Genomic DNA, 25,245 nt, shown 5'->3' with positions numbered 1-25,245 from the left:
GGTGTGTTGTACGAGGAACGAATAATATAAAAAATGTTAAGCAATGTGACTAGACTATTTTTGGGACAAATGTATTAATGGATAACAACATTAGGTTTTAATAGAGCCAAAGAAGAAATCTTACAGATGAAAAAGACACCCCTTAAAACCCCCGTGGTATGGTAACTTATAAAATATTACTCCGCTAGATACCAAAGCCGGTAGGGATCGATAGAGCCAGAGCCGTTTTCACGTACATGTTTCCAAGACGTACAAACTTGTTAGATTGGCTTAGATTTCTATTTCTAGAAGTCGGTTTCGGATTCTATGAGGTATACAGCGTTTTATTTAGATACATCTGAAAAAATACGATAAGTGAGTCAATGACACTCGATAAGTGGGTTTAACAAACATAGTTGTAATTTTGTTGAAACCCAGAATTGCAATGTAATAAATAAATGTAATGAAATAATCCCAACCTAACACGGTGAATAAAAAGGCAGGTAAAGATCTTCGGACGAAGGACCTATGACCACAGACAATATAATGTCTGTGCTATGACGATCATACTGAATAAGCATGCACAATAACGTAAAGAATATGCCTACCGCGAGTACCAAAGAAATTAATTAAATTCAACTGTCGTCCTTTATGATGCTACAATTCAGGTCGTTGGTTTAGGGTCATCTTTGTCGTGTTCACATTTAGATTATAGTAGACTAATAATATGTTTGAAACCTTATTGTAGTATACTGTAGTCCTAACTTAATTTTAACCCACAAAGATGATCAGTTTCAACAAAAGTTTCTGTTATTACTATTCGTTAGACGGTAATTAAAAATATGATTTTTACTTAAGGTAATGAAATGAAAATGGTAAATAACAAATGATTGTATTGCTGTAAATTAGTTTAAGGCTTTAGAAAGTATTTAGGGGGTCAGAAGGGGTACGGAGAGGGCAAAGAGAAGATTCTCCTCATAACACCATTTAACCGAAACTCCAGGCAAGTGCTGGCTCTACCATTGATATATCCAACTTCTTTCTTTGTTCTGGGTTTATGTAAATGCACTTGTGGCAACTGTTTAAATGTTTCTTTTCTTCAACGTTATTATAGTCAGATTGTACTAAGTTAGTAAAGTCTCCAAGTTTGTATAGGGTATCTTCGTTCCAATGATTCCCTGAGTTATTACAATGGTGTGTGTAATCAGTGTTTAATATCTTACATATATTATTAGGCAAGCACGTTCCTTTACACCCTTTTACTCTCAGCTCGTGTGCATCGTAGGGAAAATCTACGCATACTGTTATAAAGATATTTTCCTGTACGTGTAGAGAATATCTTTATAAGTTAAAATAGTCTAAAAAATAAGCACAAAAATGAATTCGAAATTTTAAAGAGTAACATGGGTCTTATGGGTTGCCATGCTGGTGACGAAATAGCAACGAAATATAAACATAAAACAAAACCAATGTAAGAAATTCCAATCACATGTTTTATTTACAGCTTGGGGTGAAAATAGAGAAGCTTCCACCTTTGACTTACAACTAGAAATTCCATCCCCATGTTAAAGTTGTCCCCAGTTTTTAAATTAAATTTGTCGTAGTTGATGTGAGCCACCAACAGATGCGCTGATCTAAATGACTAATTTCTGTCTAATCTTTTACCAAGTAAACTTTTGGAATGGATTATTATGAGCTATAGCAGCAGCTGTTATGACCCATCAACTTTGTCAGCAACAAAAAAATAAGGTAGAAATTAGAATTTTAAAATAAGGTAGAAATTAGAATTTTAGACACGCATTCTGTATAGCTCACACAATTACAATGTTTTATAATAAAAAATGACGACAGCTGGTCCATATAGATGGGATGTCTACTTCAGTATCCAATAGTCAATGTGTGTACATTACATATTTTTGGTCGAGTTTTTGACCACTGGACGACCACTAGTTTAGTATAAAACCGCAATTATGTACAGTAGTAGCATTGACTTTATTTAGTAGTTTGTTATTATTTAGTTGGCTGGTACACCGATGTATTGGTACTTCTAACAAATTTACAGTATCTAACGTTTTGGTAAAATTTAAAAAATACAAAAAAAATGAATAAACATTGTGCCTTACTTTTGAGCTTGACTTTTGGATAATCACAACCAATATCCCAACATTAATTGTATTGTAAATTAGTTTAGCTACACTATTTGTGTTTTTGTTTTCGAAAAAAAAAAAGATTATGTGTTAAAATCTGGAAAACATATCAATGTGTTTAAAAAAAGTTTTAAGTCAGTTTTGAGACTCGAATTAAATATATTCGATTTTTAAAAGTTTTCTTTGCACAGATGAATTTTTATGTACTTTATAAATTTATTTGTTCCGTAACTAAAATTAGCCTACTCGTTCATTACTAATCGTACAAATGAATGATCAAAACAGCGCATGATGCAAACGTTATACTGTGTAAACAGATTGAATAGAGTATGTTTTTACATAAATAAATTCCAAGCACTTTAGTTTCTTTAGTGTGAGTACATTTTATACTCTCGTTATTTATGCAATAGACATTGCTCTCGCTACATTAACTTGCTGACAAACAAAGTATATTGGCTGTGACATGTGTAATGCAATTAAAATGCCTCACTAAATACATTTATTTACCATGTTTAGTTTTTTTTTATGTGTCGAGAACGACTACACTATACTCGTACTTATTAGATCAGTTTAAAGCCTTTCAACCGAACCTACAGTGTATTGAGTATAAATCAATACTAATTATTTTAAACTGATTAAAATACTATGTCGTACAAGGCTACTCAGAGCCAGTAGGCTTCTAGGAGGGGACATGATGGTAATCCTCCTAGATAGGCTGGAATTCGCATTTTAGCAGCTCTCACACATGGGTTTCTATTTTGACCCTGGTTATAAATAGCTGCAGTTTATTGTGTCGGCTCTCCGACCACGCTTATTTCATTTCGAGTCTGCCTCTCAATTTTAGAGCTAAACATTGACTCCTAAATGTTGGAGGGATGTATTCATGTAGAATAAATATTAATGATCTAATTTACCGGTTTAATAAGAGTACAAGTATACATGTGCAAAGTGCACATTTTTATTTACCCTTACAAAAAGTGGTCGTTTAAGAAAACCAATAAATTAGATAATTTTTTTGTTATATTTTTCTTTTACTAAATAGAAGGTAGCCGGTTTGGTCCTGAGAAGTCAGTAGTTTTATAGCTGCATTCAGAATCAAGGTGAGATTGATCATTAGGCTTTAAATGGGTCTGGCTGAAGAAAACGTTTGTTTAATCAAAAACAAAAGGTACACAAGACGTTCTTTCTTTACTCTTCAACTACTTGTTTCAAATTACAATAGTTATTTTATAAAATGTCTAAATGAAATGTGTATTGAAGAATGAAAGTATTTTCCTTACTTTTACAGTAGTTAAAGTATACAGTTAAGTAAGTGTAAATAAAGCTTTAGAATGAATGCAGTATTTAGATGTATTTAAATCAATAGTTTTTTGTCAAAACATCAAAGTCATTCTCCTCTACCACTCGTTTAAGATAAAAATAGACAACATTGTATAAGATGCCTAAATAAATAGAGTAATTAAGAATGGAATTATTTACCTTATTTGTACAATAGTTAATGAAAACGGTCACAGTAAGAACAGTAAGTAATTGTAAATAAATCTTCAGAATTAAGGGTGTATTTGAAATCAATTGTGTATTTCAACATAGCATAGTTCATTTAACTATCAAAACTTAACCTAGTGCATGTTAAACGAAACCAACAACAACTATGCCACTTTGCAAAACAGTTAGCCATCTATGATTGCAATTTTTGACAAAGTTAGACTCATTCTTGATTGCTAGATTAGCAATTCATCCACCTGTGGACTGTAACCCTAACAATATCCAAGGGGCAATTTAATTGACGACCCCTGCTGTGGGGGATCCTCCCTTTTCTCCCTTTCTCCCCTCCCGCCCTTGGATTTCTCCCTCACCCTTTCAACTTCCGCAACCCTCTCATTCATTCATCAAGCCCAAATTGCTCTATTTTCTCGTCCCTAATGTTTTTTATGCAATTTATCAGAGTCTCTTTGTTACTGAATATAAATGAGCGGTATATTTTTCACTGTTTAGTTTAACACAGTGTTTTTTGTTTCAGGAACTTCTCGTGTCATCAGATTGGCTCATCTAATGTTTTTGTAAGTATTATTATATTTTGGTTTAGTGTTAATAGGGCTCCGCCCGCCGGCTGTTTGCCACGTTAACACGGTCCTACAAAAAAGAACCTCGTGGTATTATTAAAGTGATTATCGAGATGAAATAAACTTAATATTCACAAAGATCCAAACTATGCACTGGCTGAACTGAAACTTCGTAATTGTTTCTTTAAGTATTTATAAAATCATTTTGCGCAAATTAGTCTTTTTACTTGCGATTTTAACTTCTAAAAATAGTTAAAAATTATTTTTGCTGCTTTCCACTGCAAGCTATGATATGTGAGCACAACAAGCACACAATCATTGGAAACAAATTAGTTTTAGAATGTCGAGAGCTTGTACCGTAGAGGCATGTTCAGGAACATTAGCATGTTTAGCCGCCATCTTGAATTTGCCGTTTAGAACCCTCTTAAGTAAATAATTTCATGTCGAAAGCTGGGCTAAGTGTGACGTATACTTTTATACTTTTACAATCACATGATTTATAACTTAAAAAATTAATATGGCGTTACTTACTCGTTTAATACGAGTTGCGGAAAATTTAGTAGTTTGAGTTCAGCACTAAGTGTCCAAAAAGATTATTAAAAAATCAAGACTTACAATTTTTTGTTAAAACAATTTAAAATATTTGTTTTAAATATCTGATAGTTTGTGAGAAATTAATGGTTTTATCCTGGACTCGGTTATTTTGTTGTTTACCTATAATCTAATATAGCCGATATAAAAAATGTTTACATACACATAATTGCACTTTTAGATTATAATTGGAGGGACGTCCCCTCGTAATAATCCTGTGGTGTGAAGCATTTTGTTGGTTCGCAACTTGTGAATTCTCTTTAAATTATTGGTCTAATTTAAAGAAACAAGTATCGTAGTCAGTAACAAAGCTACAAGGATCATCTCAGTCCTCAGCCTTTATTCATCTTAGCTTTAGATATGTGTTCAAAAGTTCTATGCTGTCTCAATAAATTGATAAGACTCAGTATCTTACAACTATTTTGACGATTTCTGCACTTCTCATAAAATTTTAGAAACATAAAAAACAATTTTCGAAGTATCAAAGTAATAGAGGAAAATATATAAATCTCTAGGTGATGTTTGGAGCACATTTCACATCGCAGTAGTCGTAGTTGTGGCAGGATAATGTATTGGCCAGCGTCATTGCTTCCATCTGTTTGCTCTGACCCAATTTTCCGGTGTGAAATAGTTCTGGGTAATGTGCAATATAATTTCTAACAGCTGTAAAATATTGGGAACCATTAACACCATTTTGCCCTTACAGCTGAATCGTTGTGCAGTGTTTATAATTTATCTGGATAGAAAATACTTTAGTGACCTTTGAGTATTCTGTGATAGAGATAGCAAATAACTTTCAGTGTAAAACGTAAAACTTGAAAAACTTTAGTATTAGTAAATATTGTTACGATTTGTTTTAAATTTTTAATTCATTCTAATAGACCAATAACTATGGACTAAATCTCTACATACATCAGTCAAAATACAGTACCGTATCTAATACGACAATTTAGACACCGAATTAAATATAGTACAGTTATAGCAGTATATAGCAGTATAAATGCAGTATTAAATATAGCAGTATCTACATAAAACATATGAAATTTTGAGCAAAAAAAAATTAAACTAGTTTTTTTTATTAAGGAAGAGTTTTCCTGGAAAGTCTGAAATTACGAAAGGTGCTTTGTATTAAATTAATTCACTAAATTCACAAACACTAATTTGTGGTTTCATAAACTCAATGTTTCGAAACATATACCTCAGAGCATAGGACTAAAAAATAGACAACCGATGAAAATCAAGTAGTTGTGATTTGTTATCGTAAGAACCATAGAAATAAGATAAATATTCTGGCCACATCCCAACTGTTCAAATGTATCACAATATATTTTCGGTGGTATTGTATATAAAAATGGTGAATACAACTAATTTGAGATTAAGCTTTTTGTCCTATTGTATTACTCACAGATGCGTATACACGACGAACGTGTATCCCTACTTTATAGGAGATAAAATTATTTGAAATTAAGTCGAATTCAACAATAGTTCTGTACATGACATATTGTTCCCCTCTTCAACATACCAGGTATTCCAGCAACAGCGTTCCTAAAATGTGTAAAGGTCGATAGTGTTTTTTGTTCGCCTTTCTATAAATTTTGAAACAGTATCACGAATGGCAACTACAACAGCACGAATTTAAAACTAGATTGAAAAATTGTTTGTTCTAAACTTGTGAACCTAACTATGCAATTGATTTACTTAAAGATGTTAAATTTAGAGGGTTAGAGTTATAAGTAGAACGACTGGGGTAAGGGTTGGTGTGATGGGTGGGGGGGGGGGGCTATAACCTAGTTACACCATGCAGCTTTTGCCGACTCCTTGCTGCATTAATAAACTTTAACTTCATAACTATGTTTTTAAACTTCTTGTGAATAGACTCACCTTTTACTGCTGTTTCAGTTTTGTTAGCAGACAAAATTTATGTTTGACACGTTAAATTACGATGTTAGACATTATTTTACCCTGAAACAGTGATTTTTACCATTATAAAAAACCGTATCAATTGCATGTGTTGTTTTATTTCTCTTGATAAAATATGTGTATTTCTGTTTAAAAGCATACGTTAAAACTTGGTATTACTTTATTTGTTGGGTGTTTCTCTGTTTGGTCGTTTCGGACACAATTCTGTTTTGGACTTGTCTTATTCCCTAAGAAAATTTTATTCCAATTTTAAAGCATTAGGTATATCCGTATTTATTTTGACACGATATGTTTCGATGTTTAAAATTATAATTTCAAAACAGTGATTTTTTCGTAAAGAAAGTTGTTAATTACATACGTTGTAAATTTTTGCGCTATTCGTAATGAGTTTCGTTCGACTTTGCCTGGTTTAAATTGTGTAAAATCTTGCCTTCATAAAAAGTCTTACTTTAAAGTTAAATAACTAAGAATTCAAAAGTTTCCGACACTATTCTGTTTTGGAGTTTTCTTATCCTCTAAAACAGTTTTAGAAGATAAGAAGACTGGATTTATAAACCCATATTTAAAACTCGGATTCATTCTTGTTATCATACCCTCTAATCTAAACCCACTCAGGAGCAAGTAATTACTTCACAAGTCAGCCAAGACTAAGTTGTGCTTTATTATATGGCAAAACTAATATATGATTATGACAGGTGTATTAAATTGAATTTTTAATGGAGAAACTTATGTAGTGACCAGACTCACCCCTACATCTCACATGATTTTTTTTTAAATTTAGATTGTGAAATAAAAATTTTCATATAAATGTTGTATTAAGTTAAACATAGTGACGTCAGCCATGCTGCAACTCCGACGTTGACGCTCGAAAACACATGGGAAACTACCATTTTAAGTGTAATTAAAATCGTTCTGCATTATAACTGCTTCGTAATAATTTACACGGTAAATGCGATAGCTCACTTGCAAACAGTATATTTCCGTTGCAACGCAATTTAGGTCCCTGAGAGTGAATATTCCCGTATAATTTTCTCTGACTTGCACACCCTCCCCCTTCACATTTCTCTCAACCCCTCTTTTCTTCGTTTCCACAACTTCGCACTTGTTCTAATTATTATATGACGTTGAGTCTCTTTGCCTCATTAGATCTAATTATCACAGCCTTGCATTGTACTGTAAACCATACAACTTTGTAAGACATTAAGTTTTAAATTGTTAATTGACAAACCCGTTAGATGTTAATTTGTTCAAGCACTAAAATAGATACTGTACTCAAAAGTTGGCTTTTATGTTGTGTAACGCAGTACGGTATTCCATTATTGTATTGATTAATATAGGGTCATTTTACTGTAAAATAATTCTGTTAGTAGAAACGATTTACGCCAGTTTTGATTTCAATGTCCAATTAAAATGTATCTGACCAACCTTATTCGGTTTTAGCTTGTATTAATTTCGAGGTAAAGGTAAATTATAACATTAGTTCACTTGTAAACAATATTTCCGTTTGTAACACCATTTAAATCCCAGAGAGTGAATTATCCTCAATTCTCTCTATACACCCTCGTTTACATTTCTCCTAACCCCTCACCAACCCCCCACAACATCTGGCTTGTTCTAATTATTATATGACGTCGAGTTTCTTTACCAGATATAATTTCCACACAACCCAGTGTTTATGATTTAAACCTCTGTTAGGAATTAAGTTGGATAAAAATGTTGATTTACAAAACGATAATGGCACAGCAGTGTATTCCCATAAAATTATCTAGGTATACAAAATCACGTGTATTTTACGTAAAGACAGTATGTTTGTTACATGTCGAATTGACCAATAACACAGGGCACACCTATTTACGTAAGATAAACCCATGGTACGGTGCAACATAATAAACAAAGGTTCGCAACAATGAATACTTCCAAATGAGATCGATTCAGCTAATTTCATTAGCAAAATTCAAACCAAGCTTTTACAGTTTAAGATTAAATTTTACGGTTAATTTTTAATGACTTTGAGATACAATGGTAGGCATACTGTCTGTATGCCAGTTGTAGCAATTTCTTTCAAAATTGTTATGTATTCCATTTTAGTTTTTGACACTATGATGTTGATGTGACATAAAATATGTTATAGTTTTAGATACCTTTTTATTCTAGCTTGGTTATGACATTGGTGTAAACAATATAGATCAGTTATTAAAAACCGTACACTCTGTCTGTGGCTCTATTACACTAATTTGGATTGGAATGTATAAGGCATAGTCAAAGGTATTTAAATGCAATTTAGTAGTTGTAAATGAACGATAATGTTAAGCTGTAGCGATGATTAGTGAACACATTTAACTGGGAGAAACTTATAACACGAAACGCAAGGAAGCAAGTTGGAATCAGCTGGAGATGAGATCTTGGTTTAACGACATGGGGGAGGTAGAGAGAGAGAGAGTGAGTGAGTGAGGCTGCGTTTACATTGGAAGCACGCTTGGGCAAGTAAAATGGTAGCGCACGCTTGCGCAAGCGTGCCGTGCCCGAAGTTGTGGTTATACTACGAGCAACCAAGCGCAAGTGCCCCTAGTCTCAGCAGGACAGTACAGTCAAAATTGACATGTCAGACGATGAGGATATTGTGTTAGAGAATGGAGTTTTAAAGTTTTTATTATTATTAGACTCTGAACGAGTAAGGGGGGAATGGGTAAACGATTTTTTTATGGATCGAGAAGAAGGAAGGGAGTATGCCCGGGTTTTTGCTGATCTTCTGCAACAGCCAGATAAGTTTTATGAATATTTTAGAATGATGTCAAAAACATTTTACTACATTTTAGAGAGAATAACACCAAATATTGAAAAGCATTCCAACTTCAGGAAGTGTATCTCTCCCGAAGAAAAGCTGATGGTTACGTTAAGGTAATTGAAAGGGCATTATATGTACAGTATTATTGTAGTAGTTATTGCTAACAATTCAAATAAGCCTACGACTTGCGTAATTTAATCAAATATATTTACACTTGTGCTACCATTATTGTTAATGAATTATTTACCTTATCGGTAGGGTCTATTGTAGTACATAATGAAGGCAATTAAGTTTAGGAGAAAAGAATTTAATTTTGACAGATAATTGCATTGCAAGTCATAAAGTAATTGAAATTATTTTTCTTTATCATTAAAAAATGTGAAAAATACATACTTTATGTGAAAAATACATGAATTACAATCATTAATTAGGTGATGGGAACCCCTGGTTGTAGCCTGAAACTAATTTATCCTATATAATTGGTCTTCTTGCACGAACAGCATCAATCAACACCTCCGTATCCATGCTGAACAACTATAAACACTTTACCAACAGACACAGCCGATGCTACTGTGTCGGTGAACCACAACAAACTGAGGCACGCTTGCTTGTAGAAACAAATATTTTTGTTTCGTGATTTGAGAAGCGCAAGCTTGTCCCAGCGTGCGCTTGCTAGTGGCGAGCACTGTAACCACCACTGGTCAAGTCACCACCGGTTTTCAGTAATCTGCTACAATTTTGTTTCAAAGGGCAAGCTTGGCCAAGCGTGCGCCACCATTTTACTTGCCCAAGCGTGCCTCCAATGTAAACGCAGCCTGAGAGGGAGATTTGTGGGGGAGGGGACCGTTAGTCGGCGTTGTTGTGGGACTTCCTATGTCCATACGATGACCCATACTGACAATGACTGTATGAGGAATATATATAGATGTTTTCTATACGAGTTGCCTTTTTAATAGACCTCCATTGGTAACTTTCCTACCCAATTGAGGACACTTGTTTTCTAGCAGATGATGTTTTATATGATAAATCATCCTATTAATTGACCTTTGGTTGTAGTCCATGATTGTAGTCCATTCAAAAATGCAATATGCAATTATAGTCTGTAATTCCAAATCGATATACTATTATTGTTCTATGCTACTTCATTTCGATATAGATAGAACTAGATATTCTATTCTTATGCTGAAGGCATAAAACATAACTCAGTTGAACGACATACTCGCTGATGTAGATTACTGATTCCTGTCGACGTCAATCTTTCTTCAAGACAAACTGAAAATCCAACATATTGCAAACTGCAGTATATTTTGCGTAACATAGTCCAAATCCATCATAATATCAAAGATTACGGAGGAATATATGATTTCGATAATGGCATATGTTGTATTTAAAGACAAAATTGATTACAACTGGTCCATTTAGATAAGATTTCTACCTAAGTATCCAAAAGTCAATGTCTACTCATGATTTGTTGGCTCAATAACCTACTACAGTATATAGTGTAAACCTTTACTTGAGATAATTATAGTGTACAATAAAATACTGATTGAATTAGAGTTATTCAATGTTCAATATTCAATGCATGACAACAATGAACTAAACAAGTTCTGGGTAATCAAGATGAAAATTGATAGTTTATTATTGCAGCCATAAGGTTGTTCTATTAATAGCTCTACTGTGTAATAAGATGATAATATTCTCTATTCAACCTCCGCCATCCCCTTAGTTATCACTTCTCAACTCGTGTCTAATTTTGTTGCAGTCGAACGTAATGGGATTTTGATATTATGTTTGTAATTAATTTTCTGGTTATAAGATTTTCTGATCTCCATGTGAAAATGTACTTTAGACTCTATTTATAATAAATAGCATATTGTACTTAAAAGGTATACTCTTTAATCTATGCTATAACCAACATTAAACAAACTAGTAAAAACTAGTAAAATCTTTATATGTGTCTTTACATATTTTACCTACGACAGATTTTTTAACCAGTCGTTTCAGTTCAGTTCTTAGAATTGAAAAGATTCACTTGACAGCATTGTTTACTTACTTAATAGCATTGTATTTTTTACTTAACAACATGGGTAACCACGAATAAAAGTAATCGTGTGGGTAACGTACCAATGAGGTTCATGGATAGAGAGAAAATAAGTAAAATTGTAATGCTTCAAACTTCAACTAATCAGCTGTTCATGCCAATTTGCAATTTGCCAATCGTCTGCAATTTTCATTGGCTCACTTGAGTTCACTCTTGCAAAGTGCAGGCCTAATATTTATGTAAACAAGCGAAACAACAGGTTTTTTTTAAATCCGACTTTTCGTTATTTTATTGGGTTTTATATGGGAAAATAACATATGTTATAATGAGTTTGTTTAGAATCATAAGGACCTTGAGATATTAATTTTAATCAATTTTTCGAAAATACAATTTTCCTTTATTTTATGGGGTTTTGAGTTTTACGGTGGGAAAATAACATTTACCATAACTTTTGAACCGTAGTATTTACAGCAATGGTATGTTCAGAATTTAAAGGACTATAACATTGTACTTAAATGTTTATCAAAATCGTTCGGGCCATTTTTAAGAAAATTAGATTATTCCATAGTTTTATGGGGAAAATCATAATTAAAAATCAAATAAAAAAGGTAAAATAGACCTGGAGATACCATTGATCAGTACCTACAATACCAAATTTCATCAAAATGACTATACACACAATCACACAGACATCACTTCGAAAACCACTTTTTTGTGTTCAGGGGGACCTAAAACAAATATCCTCCCAAATCTGAAACTAAAACAATATTTCTCCGTATACTGTACTAGGGGGAGAAAGTAAAAATTAGAACAGGTAACTCAACTAAAGCGCAGAGAACCTAAAAAGTTCTCCGTGGCCCAAGTCGGACGGTCGGAGCCATGGAGCTACCCAGTTGCATTGCATTGTTTACAGAGGGACGAATCGATGTTACACCCCCACTCCCAACAGCTGATCTCCCCCTCCCCTCTGCTTCCCGCCGAAATGCGATTTGTTGTCACCTCAGGCCGCTTTTGCTTTTTGCCGCTCGCAGGCTCGTTGTTGTCAAACTTGCACTTACGACACTTGTTTCTGTTTGGAAATAATTATCGTAACACTTTTAAACGGAAAGTGAATAATTTGAAGTTTTGCATTGGTTTTGTTTGGTTATTGTAAGTACGGTACTGTATAATATTGTTTAATATATCAGTGCTGCTATAATTTTTGTAGGCTAAAAGTTTAAAACTGTTAAAGATAATTGAATTTGATTTATTTTTTAAAAATCTAATTCTATAATCCAATTAAGGTGTTTATTTATCAATGCATTTTGACTTATCAGTTTGAAAAATGTATTCTGTATTATTTTTGCCCTTATCTTGCGTCTAGGTAATTTTTATGACATTTTTTAATAGATACGCCATAGAATGATGTTATAACTTAACACAATGCAAACCCCTATACAGAAAAATGAATATGCGTGCACCAACGTAAAACCTATTATTAGTGCAATGATTGTGTGCAGCTAATTTAGTCTACTATCACAACACTTAAAATATCAAAGAATACTAGTAAAATAATTTCCAAAGACTTATCGGATTTGTTTTAACAACTACTTTTGCTTCAGTGGAGGCCTTAGCTCAAAACATTATCCATGCAGTGTAAAGAATACGTATTGTTGGTTCACATGAAATGTTTTTATAATCAATTTGCTTTACTTCTTAAATTCATATAAAAAATTATCATTATAATAAAATTATCATTATATTGCTCAATATATTAATGTACTTGGAGCTTATTAGACAGTTTTGGATCCACACACTGGTTACCATATCTAAAAGAGGGTTGCAATCAGTAGCTATTTTCCTAGTACATTAAAATTTCGAATCCGAAACCACTATCATTTTAAAAATTACGTGATCTGTAGGCTTGAAATAGTTGTTCTCGTCCTCGACCCTACCAGAGGAGAGGACGGTTGACCAGTACAGGACGACGACGGTGGCGAGGGGGCGAGGGCAGGAAAGGGTAAAGAAAGTAGAAGGGCGAAGGAAGGGTCTGGGCTGGAGGGTAGAAAAACAGCGCGTAAAAGTGCGTCTCAAGCGCCCCTTGGTCGTCATATCCGTGAGTTTAGTGCGGTGATGTGCCTTCAAAGTGCAGACTTGGTGATTATTTAGTGCAAAATGTACATGAATTGGGGTGCATACACGTGAGTTTGGTTGAATATCAGTATTTGGTTTAAATAGTGAAGCTATGTTTTATAACATTATGACTAAATGTAGTCCCAAGCTTTGAGAGTCACTAGGTACAATTCAGGGACGGAAAATGTTTTGCTGATCTCCAAACCTGGAATTAGGTTACTAAAGATAATTTTAACTAACTCCGCTTGTTGTACGATTTTAAACATTTAGAATACAGCTTTATCACACTTGTGCAAACTTACATTAGGCTACTCTAATATTATGAAAACTCGTTTTGAAGCAGTTCTTGCTGAAAAAACTCGTATAATTCATATCCAACTATTAAAGAAATCTTTAAGTTAAGTTGATTTGTTGAACCCCAGAGTAAATACGTATACTTTTTCTTGCTTTTAGGTATTTACTCTGAGGTTGAAAATTTTAGTATTAGTATTCACAATGTACAGTACAGTCTATTTTAATTATTACATTAGGATGTTTATAATTTCCCGTTTTTCGTCACGTGGTGTAGCCCACTCACAGAGAAACTCACAGAGAAGTACTGTAATACAAATCCGCTCTTGCATTTATATTATTATGAGGTAAATCCTGAGACGAAGAAAATTGTTGAAACACTGAACTTCTAATTACAATCTTATAGAGGACCAAAATCATATGAACGCAGCTTTTGTATTATAAAAATCGAACCCTTTAAGAACACATTAACATTACCCTCTTGCAAACTTCCATAATTAAAATTGTTACGAAGAAGAGCAGTCACAACGTTTCATTCGTGCAGATTACTTTTGACGAATGAACTTTCATATTTGATGTAAATTAAAGTGAAATAATTACTGGATGCACGTTATAAACACTTGACTTGCAGCGAAGCCAAGGTTAACAAGTGTTGCCATGGCAACTGTAGCTGCTGACAACGCTTGTATAATCCCGGCTACACAACGCTTTGATAGAGATTGGTGAATTTGTTTACTTATTTAAACCCGTTCAAGAGCAAGGTTTCTTGTTCTGGACCTGTAAAGAAACAGCTGATAATGCTAGTCATGATACCTAGTGTCGTGCTAAACAAGTTTATGTTACAAGATAAAGAAAATATAATGATTAAAGACAACTGAGCTTTGAACATACCTTCTCAATCCAACCAGGAATCTTCGTATCTGAATATCCAGTCAATTACATTGTGACAATCCAAAATTATTTAAAGATCACAGGTTCAAGTTGAGACCATTATCCATTAAAATCCTTTTTGGATTAAACGTTTTTTGTATGTTGTTCTTATACACAGTAAATGGTCTTTCCAAACCTATTAGATTATTTACACACTCACTCGTTTACACCAATGGCAATTTTAAATTCAATTACTTATTTCGAGGTATGCATTATGTAACATTTATGGCCAAATAAATGCTTACTCTCTATAACAAATATACTACAGTATTATTCTTATTGAGTTTACATAGCAATTTGAGCCAGTGTTGTTTTTGTCTGTTTATAATTTTGAGTTTCTAGCACGCAATTTCCTTTTCTAAATCTGTTTACCCCAAAGCGCTCACCAGCTGTTTGTGCCGCACCGTTCTCATATTATGATCGACGAAGGGTTGCTAAGACCTGCATCCTTTACCCACCCTCTTAACACTGTCTGCTGTTGCATATGCAATAGCTAAACCTTGGTGTTCTGTACTGAATGTGCCAAACGCGGTATTAAATTATACAGGGTGTCCCACGAAGAGGTCACTCGCGCTATGTTTTAATTAATATACCAAACGCATCGAACACGCTACAAATCATGTAATTTCAACCAATCAGAACAAAATGGTGAAATATAAAAATAACAATGAAGCTTTTAACGTGTAAATGAGTTTTATTTGCCAAAACAATTTCAAACTCTTTCTTCATCTTTAGACAATGTTACCTAAGTAAACAAAATGGAAGGAATTAAAGAGATGGGATGATGGTGAATTATTAATGAAATAATTTAAATTCCTAACCGATTCAAACTGATTCCCGTTAATTGTTACTCGCTTTGTAAATCACGCTAGCTGTTCTTTTGCTAATTTTGTTATTTTGTTGCTCCGCCAGTTGATTCTGATTTAAATGATTCTCGAAGGTAGTTTTTACACATGTGCATTTATTATAACTGTTACTTCCTGTTATGTCATGTTATTAAGTGTGTAGCTTATTCGATACGTCGGTAATAGCAGACAAAAATAAACTACCTCAAAATAACAGCCTCCTTGTGGGACACCGTATATTACATATTTTTAGACAGTTTGTCACTATGGTTTGATTATTTTAACAAAACGCAACTGATAGGTCGCATTAATGAGTCAATCACACAGTTTCATTAAATTCAATTATTTAAGTTTTAAACTCCTAAATTCAAAAAGTTTTTCATTTGGAGGTCGCCTACTTTGTCTTGGAAAGGATGCTTTAAAGTTTTTATCTACCAATAATCATGATAAGACATATACTCTTAATAATACAAGAATTATGAGTACGTAGGTTTGCTGCTAATGTGAGAACTGTTTTTGATTGCAATGAAAATGAATTACTATTATATATAACAAGCAATTCACGGCAACAAATTTACTCTCCAGCAGACATGGTATACCATTTACCGAAAATCAATTACTTCTGTTGCCAATATGCGGATAATAAGTACAACTTAATACCTCGTTTCCCATTTTAAGATTATTTGATTTGCAATCCTCAGAACGTTTGACTTTTACGGAAACTACGGCTATCCTACAAAGAAATTCGCTGAACAACCCTAGCTAGTGGTTACGATGCAAGCCGAAATCACGGCTAAAGATGTTTAAAACGATGATACAGCAATAGTGGGTATTAAAGGTTTGAGTGAAGAGGGCTGAGTTAAACTGGGGAATTAGCCCAGAATACAAAACAGCTGTGAGGCCGTTGTCATGGTAACCAACCCCCCACCCCGGGGTCTTGGTCACGGTACATGTATTATTAACTCTCGGCAGTAACTTTGTTTGCCATTGTAGGATTATAGTTCTCACCTTAGCCCGCCAATAAGGTGGAATTGCGAGATAGATTGTCGGTTTGTACAATTGTCGAATGCAACAGAGTAGTACAAAATGAAAGTAAAACTTGCTACAAACCACCACAGTACAAACCATCAACTATCGTAGTGTCAAAAACGGAGGGAAAACTTTTGACTGTACCATACTGTGAGTGACTCATTGTATTGTTATGATTGCACAAAAAATTGCCACAGCTGGTCCATATAGATGGGATGTTTAATATCCAAATGCCATATGGTGATAGTATAAAAGTCTAATTTAATCAATCAAAATACATCTCTTCCCGTTCCTTGATGAATTTCCATGAATTCATTTAATTTTCATTTAACACAAAAATGTAGGTACAAATTCAGTTGTTGTACCAATTCATACGATTGTAACTGTTAACACTAGAAACTGTTCAAGTTAATATTTAAGTTGTTTACAATAAATGTTAGTCGCAAGAGTCAAACACCACAATATAATGTTTCTACTGAACGACTAATCTCATGAGAGTCGATGCCAACTCACTGCTAAGACATAGTGACTATTGCCACACACTACTGTAAGCTGGTTTGTGGTTAGTTTGTTATTGAATCTTCCTTCGTATAATGTTGTTCTTTTAAATCAAGTTTAGTTTTTTGTTGAATTTATCTAAATATCTTTCACTACTTTACATGTAGTTTTATGGAATCGAAACCTCGTGTATATAAATCGTTTAAATGTGAGTCGTACATTTATTCTATAAAACGCATTTTAACCAATATTCAATTACGTATGTGGTAGAATATCGACAGTTGAAATTAGTAATAGGCTAATGCGTATCAGTTACACTCCGAAATCACAATCACTTCTGCAATTCAGTTGATCTTTAATTAGTACGAGTAACCCGTGCACAATTATTCATTTTAATTACCTCTAGATTGTGTATGTTTGTTTAAAGGCAGTATTATGTGAAAAAACTACTAATATACAATATGTTTTTAATTGTAGATCAATACCTTAAATAGTGATTTACTTACAGAACCTCAACAAGGTTCCAATATCACTAAAAGTAGCATAGGCTATTTAAAATCCAATTTCATAAACTTTTTTGTCACTTGTTTACGATCTAACTGAAGTTGCTAAACTGAAGGAACAGCTATTATACGATTCACATTTAAAACTGGTATAAATAAATTTGTTCAGTATCACTGGATGTTTAAAGGTGAACACTATAAATAAATCAAACACAAAGGGGGGAAACGCCAAGGAAAATTACATTTTTAGTTACAATATTTGTCCCTCCTATAAGTCATAAGCTTTAAGATAACACCTCAATCGTAAAAATTTGTTCACGGGACGGCTGAAAAAGGAATGTTACAGAGCCCTTATTGTATTAAATAGATCGTTTTAGATCACAACGCATTGTGGGGGGTTAGAGAAACGTATATACAAATGTAACATTATTATTAACATTAATATCCGTGGCATTAATTTCAGTGGTTTCTATTTTCGCACCCCCTGTTAAGTTTACGTTGATTTAGGACTTCAGTCAAGTGGGAACAACGTGAAGGGGATTAAATGTTTAAATAATTAACCTTGACCAATTGACAACAATTTTTCACTACGCTGCATGTATTACAGCGTAGTTTTTTTTTTCTTAAAAAATATTCAGTACCAGTGTTATCATATCCAAACGTGTAGTTTGGCTTGATCAGTTTTTACATTGATTAATATAATCAATGAAGGGAATATCCCTTCACTACATTTTTTTTTACATATACATCGATGAGTTAATTTTCCTGTAGTGTTGGTACACCTGTTTGCAGGGTGCAGGTGACCGAAATAGCCGCGACAAAGTGACAGATCAGCTGATCGATAGCATGTGAGTGCGTTGTGTGTGGGGGGGGGGACGTTGCATCGCATAGTGATATGACCTTGAATATGCAGCCATGCAGCAAACGCTTCTCTGTCTGCTTCATCCAACAATCTGCGACAAAGGATGTGAAATTTTATATCAAAAGCGATTGAGCTCCTTCACATTTTTACTTTATATTTAGAATTGCTGAGTATTCAATTCATTTCAGTTAAATCAGCGCCGCACTCCTTTGTGTATTAAAGGGGTTTTAAATGAAAAGTTAATGTATAAAGTGAGATAATTTGTGCTGCTTTGTTACTGTCAAAGACGAACTCTTTCTTGGGTATTTATTTATATCAGACTAACCAAGGACAGATGAGCTGTTAAATAAAACTACCAATCAATTTGGTTTATTCTTTTTATACCAATATAAATTATCTTATTCATACTAATTTATTATTACTAGTTTTACTTAGTGTATTACTCTAGGTGGGGAAAACTGCGATTATTGAGGTCTGGGTTCGAATCCGGCTAACTACAAACTAAGTTAAATTCTAGAATCTTGGAGTTATGAAATGACTGTTTTATCGTACAGTACCAAAAATAGTTATAACAAACAGTTAAGTGTAGGCAAGTTAATTTGGACAATTTAAGGTTTCAAAATTGATTAAACCAGCGACCGACCTATTCGCCTCATAATGATGAATTCAACACAATTCAAAAAGCCACAATTGGTTGCGCTTGTTTGTGGGTTTGATGTGGGTAGTCCACTGGGTACTGTGTTTATAGCATGCACAGTTATGATATCAATCAGAAACGACTCGAATAATCTGTATTGTTGTAGAAATAATACAGGTATCTAAATTATTGGCAACAACAGTTTAAAAATACACAATGTTAACATATTGCAATAACAAATTATGGTATTCAGAGATATCTTCATTTCCATCTTCTACTAATGTTTTTATTTTTTCTGAATTAATTATAAATTATATCGTTAGTCACTTCTTTCATGACTGTCCAATTGTATGGTCGTCTCTTCTAACTCTTCTTTCACAAAATACCTCTCTATTTTTACTCTTCCTCCTTTTCTCTCTATATATATTTTGTCAAAATGTTTTAGTAAACGTATTTTCCCATATATTTTATCCATAGCGAACAAAAATACGAGTTCCCATCTTTCTTCTCGCCAACAGTGTTGCTGTAACTCCTGTTACCTCCCCGTGTATGTAAGCCACATAGAGTGTTAAGCACTAGCAGACCTACTGTCGTCATGGCAACCTAAGGGCTTCCCTTCCCTCCCTCACAAACCTCCCTTCACATAAATTAACAGTCGTATTCAACACCAGTATTCAATTACGCATTGCTTGCTTTTATTCGGTATTATGTTGCGGTTCTGATCGAACGGGGTTCTCATTCCGACCGATAATGCATTTGTTTAACGGAATGGATTTCACCGTAGGTTGTATAGATGGTCGCGAAGTTATGATTTTTAATCTTTTTCTGCGAAGTGGCTCTATTTTGAAATGACTCTATTGAGTCGAATGCATTGACCATCGTAAATGTATGTTCCTTGCCTGAAGTTTTATCACTGGTATTTCCTGAGTACACACTTAATATCCTAAACGCTATTAAAGGGGTTGACGGTTAAGGTAAAACTACCCAGCCTCCAGCATAGACCTGTGGTGCATCGATTTAGTTAGTGACTACTTACGCCTCCCCCCATCATAAACTGTCCTAGATGATACGTAATGTTTAGTGTTATATGTCTACTGTGCCATGTTGTTACCTTGCTGTTGTGTTGCAGAGCCATGGGGACGACCGCTCAGCCTGAGGCCGCCACCATGACCTGCTCACCTCGTCGCTGACCCTCACCCTCACATCTCTACAGGTAGGCCTACCAGACTAGACTAGGCTGTACACATTAAACGTGCTGAGCATTATACAGGGTGAGTTTTAATTGTCCCCCCCCCCATACTTTTTTCTACATTTTTAAAAATATCAATCCCAGACCACTTCCAAACATTGTTGGGTAGTAAGTACTTCATTTTGACAAGGTGGTCATTTCCGGCCGCCATCTTGGATCCGCCATATTGGATGCAAAATATTTTTTTCAAATGTGAAGGTGGGGTTGTGACCCATTATTCTGAACTAGATTTTTACTCTGATTACAATGCCACAAACTGATTTTAAAAATCTTGATTCATTCCAAAGTTATGAGGGCTTTTTAAAACTTTATTTTTAGCCCATTTTAACATTGTGCATTTACAAACTAAGGCCATAATCTCAAAATAATGCTAGATAAAGATAAGTATACACTACCAGTCATTGTTGACCTACTTTCACTTGGTTATGGCTGATGTATTTTTTTCGGCCGCCATCTTGGATCCGCCATTTTGAATTGTGATAAATTATTTTAAATATGAAGGGGGAGTTGTGACCCATCATTTCGAACTACTTTTTTAAGCTAAACTCAATTCCATGATCCGTTTTTCATTTTCATATTTTGATTTTGAAATATTGACATTTTTAACAAAAAAATTGCAATATTTCATAAATAAAGCTTGATAACCAAAAATGAATTGCGGCATTGAGTTTAGCTTAAAAAAGTAGTTCGAAATGATGGGTAACAACACCCCCTTCATATTTAAAATAATTTATCACATTTCAAAATGGCGGATCCAAGATGGCGGCCGAAAAAAAAAAAACATCAGCCATAACCAAGTGAAAATAGGTCAACAATGACTGGTAGTGTATACTTATCTTTATCTAGCACTATTTTGAGATTATGGCCTTAGTTTGTAAATGCACAATGTTAAAATGGGCTAAAAATAAAGTTTTAAAAAGCCCTCATAACTTTGGAATGAATTAAGATTTTTAAAAACGGTTTGTGGCATTGTAATCAGAGTAAAAATGTAGTTCAGAATAATGGGTCACAACCCCACCTTTACATTTGAAAAAAATATTTTGCATCCAATATGGCGGATCCAAGATGGCGGCCGGAAATGACCACCTTGTCAAAATGAAGTACTTACTACCCAACAATGTTTGGAAGTGGTCTGGGATTGATATTTGAAAAAATGTAGAAAAAAGTATGGGGGGGGGACAATTAAAACTCACCCTGTATAAACATAGTGATCACACGCACAATTTCGTGTACGTTGTTAGTGTTGAACTATGATTTGTTACGTCACTCCTCTTATTGTATAACCGAAATGTGATTAGGCTTTGATGGTTGATGTGTTTATGTTGCAGACAAGATGGACGTGTCCGTCAACCCAGTGCTGGAGAGCGTCCGGCCGTTCTTCCAAGGACTGCCGGCGCCGGCCAGCAACCCCGGTGCGGCGCCTCCCAGTCACCCGGCCGCCGCGACGCCGGTGCAACCTCCGCCCCACGGACCGCCGGCCTCCTCGCCCTCCGTGCTGTCCTACTGGCCGCAACCGCAGAGGACCAAGGACAAATCGCCCGCGCTCGCGTCGCCGCTCCACCACGTCTACAACGGCACCAAGCTACCGGAGCCTCAACAACCTTCGGCACAACACAACCTGCCTCCCGTAGCCTCCAACTACCACTCGCAAACGGTCCTGCGGCACCCGCCCTCCCAGCCGTTCCGCACCCCTGACTATCCGCAGTCCAACCACCATAGTATATACAGTCCCCAACCTCTCTCCAACCAAAGCATTAGTCGTAGTTCGTCGTCCAAGTCGCCCGTCGTCTCGTCACCCTCGCCCCTCGCCTACAGCTACTCGCCTCACACCACGTCAGCGTCGCCTCAACCTCACCACAAGCCGCAGTATCTGTCATCGCCCTCCCCTAGCCATCACCCGATGTCGCCCGTCATCCAGCAGCCTAGTCAACAATACCCGCAGCATAATCATACCCAACAACAAATGCAATCAACCAGTTTACAATCTCTTGGTGGTCAGCTGCATTCCAGTGGGTACAAACAAACAAGTTCTCTCCAAAAAGACGCCAACAGTCATATACAGCATTCTAGTTCACAACAAACCCCTCTTAGCGTTCAACAACAGTTGGATGATCAGCATTCAGGAACTCATCAACAACATCCTACAAGTCACCAGCAACATTCTAGTAGTCATCAGCAGTCTAGTAATCAACAACATCCCAGTAATCAACAGCAACGCTCTAGTAATCATCAACAGCAGCATACTAATAGTCATCAACAACATCTCAATCATCAGCAACATCCGAGTACGATTCAACAGCACTCTAGTTCTCAGCAGCAGCAACCAAATAGCAATACGAATCGTTCACATACCCCACAACACCATTCTAACAGCATTCATCAACATCTTTCAAGTGTTCCTCAACAACATTCAAGTGTTGCTCAACAACATTCTAATCACCAACAGTCAAGTCATCAGAATCCGCCCAGTAATCAGCGTACTCCGGACCAATTATCAAGCGGCTATCCACAACACCCTAATCAACAGCATGCAAGTGGTCAAGGGAAACCTTCACACCAATACCATCAATCAAACAGCTATCAAACACACTCACTTCCTGCCCGACCTCCGAGTCATTCTAATCAACATCAACTGCAGCCTCAGCACACGAACAGCCAGCAGCAACAAAGCAGCAATCAACATCAGAGTCTAGCCAACTACCATCAGCAAAAATCGTTGGGCCAACATCAGCAAAGCCATTCACAACAGATGTTGCATCAGCAACAAGCGAGGCATGATCAGCACAGTCAACAGACGAGTCTGAGTCATCATCAGCGGCAACAAATGATGACTCAGCAACATCACCAGCAGCTGCAGCAGCAAGCGGCGATGTACAACCAGACGGTGCAACAGACCTCGTCTCGTCCCCAGCATCAACAGGTGCACCAGCAGCAACAGCATCATCAACAACAACAACAACAACAACAACAGCAACAACAACAGCAGCAACAACAACAGCACCAGAGAGACACGGAGAAGCTGGCCGAGATGGAGCAGATGCTGAGGCTGAAGCAACGTCAGCTGGCGGCGGTCCAGGCGCAGCAACAGGTGAGTTGATTATTTGATATCATCAAATTGATAAACGTCATGAGTCCTCGTCCAAAATCCTGGGACATTCGGTTTTTAGCGAATTTCCAAAATATGCAATAAGCTATTTATGTATGGTCCTGACTAAAGAAACAACTAACCTTATACTGTAGCCAGTGACAAGGCTACAAAAAGCATCTCCCATAAAATTTCGGAAAATCTGATTTAAAAAAAAAACGGCCCGAACTATTTTGATTAAGGTTTGGTATGTTACACTACCCTCATTGGTGTAAAAACTACTGATCGAAAGTTATTGGAACCTATATGATTTTCCCCATAAAATATCACAGTTACTCCCACCGCTTACCCAATATAAGGGACTTGACAAGCCAATGGCAGAAGGATCTGAAACATAGCCATGTCACTGATAATACCGATTATTTTGTCCTATGATTATTTTTTTCCTACCAAAAGTGCCTTTATTATTGTTGTTTGAACCAAATAATCAAACAATTATTTTTATGGGTCTCAGGAATGGTGTGATGAATTATTATTCCTGATTTCATTAAAATCAACAAATACAAACAAAGGGGTGTTTTGGGATGTAAATAAACCTATCATGCTTCAACTAAATCCTCTTGGACAAGGGACTCTTGTTCTATAGGGTAGAGTTTAGAGGGTCTATCCAGTTTAAAGGTTGTGATAGTGTGTTTGTGTGGGTGTGGGTTGGGGATAGGGGAGAGCAGGGAGCAGGTAGAGAATGTGACAGTCAGACAATGAAGGACCTGGACCTTCCCCTAAACCAAAGAATTTTGATACTTTATTGTCCAGTCTCAGACCTCAGTCATCAGCGTCTTCCCTCTTGGGCAGTGTAGAAAGTTTCTCTCTTGTGGAATGTGCCAGTGTTAAAAGTGATTGCTCAAAATGTACATAGACTATGACAATTGGAATGCCTTCTACACTCATTACTGGTTTAACAATGTTTCGGTAGGTTTTTTTTCAGTTTTTGGATGAGAAGTAGTATAGTATTTTTACTTTTACAAGGCAAATTAACTAAAACTAGGCTACCTAGTAATATTAACCCTAGAAAAGCAGTTTTAGTTTGGAAAAATAGAGTTCTGGCGAACTAATAAGAATTCAACTCCCACTTTGACATTTTAAAAGTAGAGCAAATAGAATCAAGCCATTCTCAGAACTGAGTTTTAATAAAACTCTTTTGGACTCTTTTAGTACAGAATTCCTTATGTTAATAATACTTTATTTGTTTTATATTTAGGGTTACTTTAACCGTTATGAGTATGCCATTAATAAAGGTAGAACAGGAGAAAATTTTCTGGGTATTTATAATTTTTAGGCTTGACCTCTTAGTCTTAGTACTAAATTAGGAAGCTTGGTACAGTAATTTGATAGCCACTATTGAAAAGAAAAAAAAACTAGTATTGCAAAGCATTTGAAAAACATGACATGCAGTTTTATAAAACATTGTATAATTTTGACACTACTAGTATACATACTAGTTTACATGGTTTATTAGCCCGAAATAGCACATTTATAAAAAAAGTTACTTGAATTAAAACACACACTTTTAATAAAACATCATTAAAACAAAAGATTGGATTTATTATGCAGAATAAATAGGTCACAATGAACACATTGTAGGCTATCAAAATGATAACAAAATGGAACAAGCCACTCT

General features: G+C 35.2%; 1 protein-coding gene across 2 annotated transcripts in view; it reads left to right on the top strand.

Annotated features, from left to right (window-relative positions):
* Window positions 1-25,245, top strand: part of LOC128988569 (uncharacterized) — a 196,664-nt gene that overhangs the window by 157,014 nt on the left and 14,405 nt on the right. For both annotated transcript variants that reach the window (XM_054409962.1, XM_054409963.1), the window contains 3 exons: window positions 4,147-4,186; window positions 20,363-20,446; window positions 21,811-23,570. In XM_054409962.1, the coding sequence (XP_054265937.1) occupies window positions 21,816-23,570 (1,755 nt within the window). In that variant the 5' untranslated portion in view covers window positions 4,147-4,186; window positions 20,363-20,446; window positions 21,811-21,815. The remainder of the gene's footprint in view (window positions 1-4,146; window positions 4,187-20,362; window positions 20,447-21,810; window positions 23,571-25,245) is intronic.

This window comes from Macrosteles quadrilineatus, unplaced genomic scaffold, assembly GCF_028750875.1.
Source record: "Macrosteles quadrilineatus isolate MER2022 unplaced genomic scaffold, UCM_ALF_1.0 Scaffold_3__2_contigs__length_128488019, whole genome shotgun sequence".
Taxonomy (NCBI): domain Eukaryota; kingdom Metazoa; phylum Arthropoda; class Insecta; order Hemiptera; family Cicadellidae; genus Macrosteles; species Macrosteles quadrilineatus.
This window is presented reverse-complemented; position numbering and strand designations above follow the sequence as displayed.